Source organism: Opisthorchis viverrini, assembly GCF_000715545.1.
Source record: "Opisthorchis viverrini unplaced genomic scaffold opera_v5_140, whole genome shotgun sequence".
Classification (NCBI taxonomy): Eukaryota; Metazoa; Platyhelminthes; class Trematoda; order Opisthorchiida; family Opisthorchiidae; genus Opisthorchis; species Opisthorchis viverrini.
The window spans coordinates 604,567-610,758 of NW_008751796.1; the positions used below are offsets into that span (position 1 = coordinate 604,567).

At 43.7% G+C, this 6,192-nt stretch overlaps 1 protein-coding gene across 1 annotated transcript in view; it reads left to right on the plus strand.

Moving 5' to 3' along the window:
- The window catches only part of T265_14084 (hypothetical protein), a gene marked incomplete at both ends in the record, with an annotated part of 11,326 nt that extends 7,860 nt beyond the window's left edge, over window positions 1-3,466 (plus strand). Inside the window, 3 exons of the mRNA XM_009171956.1 lie at window positions 44-131; window positions 2,574-2,643; window positions 3,351-3,466. Coding sequence (XP_009170220.1) covers window positions 44-131; window positions 2,574-2,643; window positions 3,351-3,466 — 274 coding nt within the window. The remainder of the gene's footprint in view (window positions 1-43; window positions 132-2,573; window positions 2,644-3,350) is intronic.
- Window positions 3,467-6,192: the final 2,726 nt, after the last annotated feature.

Sequence of the window (6,192 nt, forward strand, 5' to 3'; positions counted from 1 at the left end):
CACACCAAAGGGAAGCACTAGACTCGAGCTTCAAGCTCATCAGCAGTGCATATCCAATGGCCGTGCTGGGATTTGAACCCCGGACATCTGACATGCGAGGCGAGCGTGTAACCCCTACTCCACCAACGCACGTTGGACGCATCTGAATTATCACATTTGAACAGGCGAACGTGTTCACACTTGAGCGATGTGATTGGTGTGCCCGACTCATCGAACGACGACATAGGATTAACTTTCAGCTCGCTGCCAGACGAGGGAATCTTTCTCCTACAAAGTGCACAACACAACTTCATGACCTACAGGCAATATTCTCTACCACGACCACTAAATTAGATGTTAACAACCCTAGCCTTCCAACACACGAGTGGACAGGTTTGAAAACTATACAACAAATTGCTGAAGCAAAGCTAAACTCCGTATAACAGTATATACGTATTTACCTAAAATTAAAACTGGTACTGCGAAATCAGTTGTATTTCCACGTCCGAATTAAAGATCACTCATCGGAGAAATTCTATTTATGTTGAGCTTCCCGGTACGGAATTCTGAGTTACGCGTAGGTTTGATAACCTTGAATATCGAAAGAGAGAAATGGGTTCGTTCGGAAGCAAGTCTGGTGATTCGGGTTGGCGGTGCGATCAGCCGGATAGGGCATGCTCACCAGATGGGGCCCGAGACTGCATGGGCTAGTAGGCCAGCTGCGATCGGTGTGTGAAATATCGTTTTGGTCATCCTTTGAGCATGAAACGAGCAGTGGCAAAGTCGTCGGAAGAGGCCTCAAAAGAGGGTTTAGTTGGGTATTAAAACATAACGAAGCGAGACACAAAACGAATCGCTGTAAACATGTATATGGATTGTACAAGTATGAAACATCCGAGAAAAAAATATGAGTTATCCTAGCACAGTTAAAGTGGGGGAGGGGTACCACAGAAAGACACTCGGTGCACCCAGAAGGCCAGAGTCAGTGGATCATCAAAACGACTCCGTCTATGAAAGACGATGCGAAGATTTTGAATCCAGGTACATCAGGGAAACCGAAAGTCACTTACGCGTACGCAAAAGACGTACCTTTATACTATCCCTGGGCACTGTATGGTACAACAGACTAGGGAAGCAATTGGCATTTCTAGCCTGAAATCAGTTCGTGGCAACCTAACATGATACGCTGAACCTTCAGATACTCTGGCCACTTGGTCTCAGCCGAACCGATAGTCAACACCTTTTGTGACACTCGGTGCACCCAGAAGGCCAGAGTCAGTGGATCATCAAAACGACTCCGTCTATTAAAGACGATGCGAGGATTTTGAATCCAGGTACATCAGGGAAACCGAAAGTCACTTACGCGTACGCAAAAGACGTACCTTTATACTATCCCTGGGCACTGTATGGTACAACAGACTAGGGAAGCAATTGGCATTTCTAGCCTGACATCAGTTTGTGGCAACCTAACATGATACGCTGAACCTTCAGATACTCTGGCCTCTTGGTCTCAGCGGAACCGATAGTCAACCACCCTTTGTCGTCATAAAAAAGTGAGAAGGTTCCCTCATGCTCTGCACAGTCCACACCTCTAATCATGAGCCTGACGAGTCAGAGTAGCCCAAAGGATATTGATTACTTCTGCGCTGGCACTAATAGTCACGTGTCTTCTTTTTTAAGTGATCCTAATCGTTTCTCTGCAGACAAAAATCGCTCAAACTGACTGAAACACTGAGCGATAAAACTCCACTTTTCTTCTGTGCTAGACAGCACGCCGATCAATACGACATATACAGAATCCAAATGATGGTCGTTTTGAATGATTACCGACTCACCAATTTCCCTACGGGCAGCTTGTACGTTTCAACATCTGTCAGACACTTACATTTTCCTGGATTACTGTGGTTCCGTTTCGTGCCAAGGATATTTGTCCGTCCTCACTCGTAAGAGTCTGAATTTGTCACCATGTCATGGAGACGTTCGCTGTTGTATAACCACCAATAAAAAATGTATTGTTTGAGCCAACTAATCAATTCAGAGTCCTAGAGAATCACAGTCTTCATCGGGCATTCGAATACACTGGCCTAAGATGTTGGACAGTTCAGACGGTGAAAATCGTTCACTTATTTCACCAAAATCTGTGATTGCGTATACTTTTCAAGGAATGATTTACTCCGAAAAAAATTGTCCTCATACGAACGACACTAGAAGATCCGTTGGCTGAACTCCAGATTGGTTGTCCAGTTAATCGAATCCGTGACGAGGTCGTATACGGTTTCTGGTAAAATGGCAGTCTCGAAACTGCCTCAGGGTAATCAACTTCTTGCTTCAGCGCACTACGTATCTGTTAGTGAATAAGCTAGGCAAGTGAACCTTGAAGTCATCCGATATTTTCTGTGGTCTGAATGATTTGGAAGTGGCCAGATAAGCAAAGTTGTGGAATCTCAAATGGGGTGATGAACATTTGTACGTGGAAATCTCCTTGTGTAAAACTATGTTCGCTCTTAGCGAAATATACCCATTTGCAAACAAGTTTGGTTTTGCGAGAGACTCACCTGGAACCCAGATGAATCTCTCATTTGTGATGTTTCCAGGCAACTGAATGTGCTTCACCAGGCCGTCTGGTGTTTCAGTCGCCACGATATTCGAGATATCGCGATACATGTATATTCGTGATGTGCTACTCATAAGGTTGCTGAAAATTCATCGACAGCCCACGGCCCCTGGAAACATCACAAACGAGGGATTCAGTTGGGTTCCAGGTGAGTGCCTCGAAAAAACAAATCAGTGTGCAAATGAGTGCATATTCGCTAATTTCCTGCCATTTTGTTTCAAGCATTACGAATATATTTTCTCTTGTTCTTTCCCGTGTTTTCACAGACTAAAAATCAGCTCGGCAGATCAGTCAGTATTCACTGGTTATCTCACTGCGCTGATTTAATTTCAAGCAGCGGAAATAACATTCGATCCTAGTATGATCTAGTGAGCCCATGAAAATCGACGGTCATTGGGAAACTTGCAGTCAGATTAAATGCCTGTAGACGTAACACATTACGGGATAAGTCGAGGTACCTTCCGGACAGCCTGCTGATAGTCCGTATTTGGATGTCTACGGATATGAACGGTTGGTCAGCCCGTATTGGCAAATATTTAGGACATATTTCTCATACAATGATGAAGAAAGTTCGACTAGGTCTATATAAAAAATGATTTCTACACAATATTAAACAACGTGTCTGCTATCGTGACTGCCGGTGCAGTGGGCATTACCAGTAATCTTACTACTAACTTGCGAGAAACACACTCATTTGCAAGTCAATTTGGTTTTCACGAGAGACTCAACTGAATCCTTCGTTTATGATGTCCTCCAGGTGAATGTGCAGCACACAGGCCGCCTCTCGATTCACTTGGCACGGTATTTGAGATATCTCAGTATATTTTCATGAGGGAAACTACTCTTCGACAGTCAAAGAGTTTTCAGCAACCTTGTGAGTAGTTTCCTTTACTACTTACTTGTCAAATGTTATTTGATGCCCAAGGCTTCCGCGTCCTTTAAACAACAAAGTTACAACGGGGTTGGCTTAACTGCTTCAAAGATAAGATCCCGGCAGTTGTATTCAGAATCCACCTTCTTATCGTCTTAGAAACACAGACACTGTTGTAAACCTTATGCTTGACAGATAATACCAGATGAATATCATTTGTGAGTTGCTGCGGTTCAATATGTATGCTGTCCTCGGATTCACACGTCCACTTTTACGCCTTGTTCAAGCTCGATTTCCTGGGATCAAGGTAGATTCCATTGGTCATCTGGCCGGCATTTACTTGGTACCGCAAGGTCAGTCCCGTGGCGTTTAAGCCATCTCCAAACAACAGGACTCTGCCCCAATTCATGCCAGTGGGGATCCTCACATTGTGCGTCTCAGTTAGTAAAACACGTGGCTCCTTCTTTGCTCTGATATCCAGAAAAATGCACTGTAGAGGAACGCATTCTAATTTCGCTCCTGTACACCCTCGGAAGAACTCACCCAAGAGACCTAATCCACAAGACACTGGGGTTTAAGCTAAACCTAACTCTCAGTTTTTGGGCGTGCTGAGCTTAAATCTCTTCTGCATCACCTGCAGTTGTGAAAAGTGAGTCTAACAAATTCCAACGTCTCGAGTTTTGAGCGCGCGGTCGATGCCGCTTGGTCAGCTGACCTGGAACACACAGATTCTACGTCAGCCCAACCAGAAGACGGCGACTTGATGAACGCTCTTTTTCCGCAAATCCACTGCTCACGGCAGATTTGTTTGAAAAGCGCAGAGGTTCTTGATTTTCAACCTTATTGAGCTGTCATGGCAGGCTTATTATGATGTTATTATGATGCTTATTATGATGTTCGTTTTTTTAAGATCATTGACTCCTAACGTGTATTTTCAAGTGTAAAGCAAAACCACTGTCATGATAAGTAAAGATTTGCCGGTGACCTGGTTGGAACAGTCGCACTGTTTTCATACTGTATCCGCAGTCCTTGTGATGGGGATCTCGCTGGTATTCAAACCCATTGTTCGTTGTCGGACTATCGTTCATTTTCATTCCTGCGGGCGCTGGGTTATAGCCACTGTAATCTACAGAGATTGAATTATCAATACAGCACTGCGTCTATAAAAAAAGTCTTTGTTCTTGCAAAGCTTCAACAAGCGTAGTTAGTGCCAGGCTGCCTAAGCCTGCACAGGAGCAGTCGAGTTCAAATCATGGACCTTTCGTTCAGTAACTTCGCACCGTATTCGACGGAGAACTTCGTGAAGCCAATTCTCTGAGATGATACCCGTTTTAACGGCCCCTTTCTTCAGGAATTTACTGATGGCTAGGACAGAAAGTCCCATAATCTTGTTTCAATACCTCAAAATAAGCAGTCTTTTCAAATTCTGCTTGCTTTTAATCATGACCAGATGTGTACTTGCACGAATAAACGCGAATTAACTTCAAGGTTTTGATATTTTAAACTTTTGCGTGTTTTATGTGAACAAATCGACCGCGAAATGACCACAACATGTCAATTTTTCACGCGTGTTGGGCAGGATTATTCGTTCAGTGTTTTTTTTATCGCGTCTTGCAAAGTGAATCTCACAAAACAAGCTTAAGAATTTTTGTTTAGGCAGATAATTACAGACAACATTCCATTTTTGATACACTTTCCGGTAACTAATTAAGTCAGAAGAAACTTGTCTAGGTAAAACTGCCGCTTGACGAAACATTTACTTCGCCGCAGACATCTTCGCCTGTCGCACTCCTGCGTGAAGTACCGACCCAACTAGCACCAGCTCAATGAATGATTTATTACCATTAGGTAGGAAAAAAGCAGTTCCAGGAGGAAAAAAATTGCATATCAGTAATTCACATCTACCAATCAGCATATACGTTCGGAAAAAAAGCGTTCCTTTATCTGTCTGAATAGAATCACAGCGCCACTGAAGCACGAGAAAGAGGGTGAGCCCAAACTGTGCCCTGCCAATTATTTGTCCTCGCTTTTTTATTGTTCCCTTGGCTTATCTAATTGTCTCGTCCATCCTTTCTAGAGGCCGTAGATAAAGAAAAAAGAGTTCTCGGATAGTAGAAAGATAGGAGTAATCGGTCCATTGTTACCTACTGATTGCCTGTGGTAATTAGATCCGCCGCAAAAGAGGAGAATACGACTGGTTTATTGGATGCCAATCGATGCGCCTATCGATGGTCTTCACAGTGAGCCTTCCACCCCCCGTGCTTAGTTAATCAGCTTAAGATGAAGCTGGATGAACCGTGTTGAAACTCTGCCTGAATGTTTTCTGTTGATTAAGAAGCTCTCCATATCATGGCTTTATAGGTATTGCTGTTTTGTACAATGTGGGGGGGGATTACCATTCTCCTCGATATTTGTTAATCTCACTGATGCACGAAACGTAATATGACGGCGAAATGTGATTTGGTCAGCAAGACCTTCAGCGTATAATTGCCGGTGTTTTTTCTGAACGCTTGATTCTTTCGTGTAAGGTGGAATCGATAAACTAGGAGAGCAAACTAGTTAGCGGAACCTCTTGTGAGGAGCGTTTCAAGTCGTTTTTGAAACTTCTGTTTATCCGATAAGGGAGCGCTAGTGTAACGCTGATACTACTGATAGAGGGGGCACGCGAGTAGTGTGTTTTCTCGTAAACCCGCTTTAAGCCTCTTGAAAAGTGAGATCTATTGCGGAA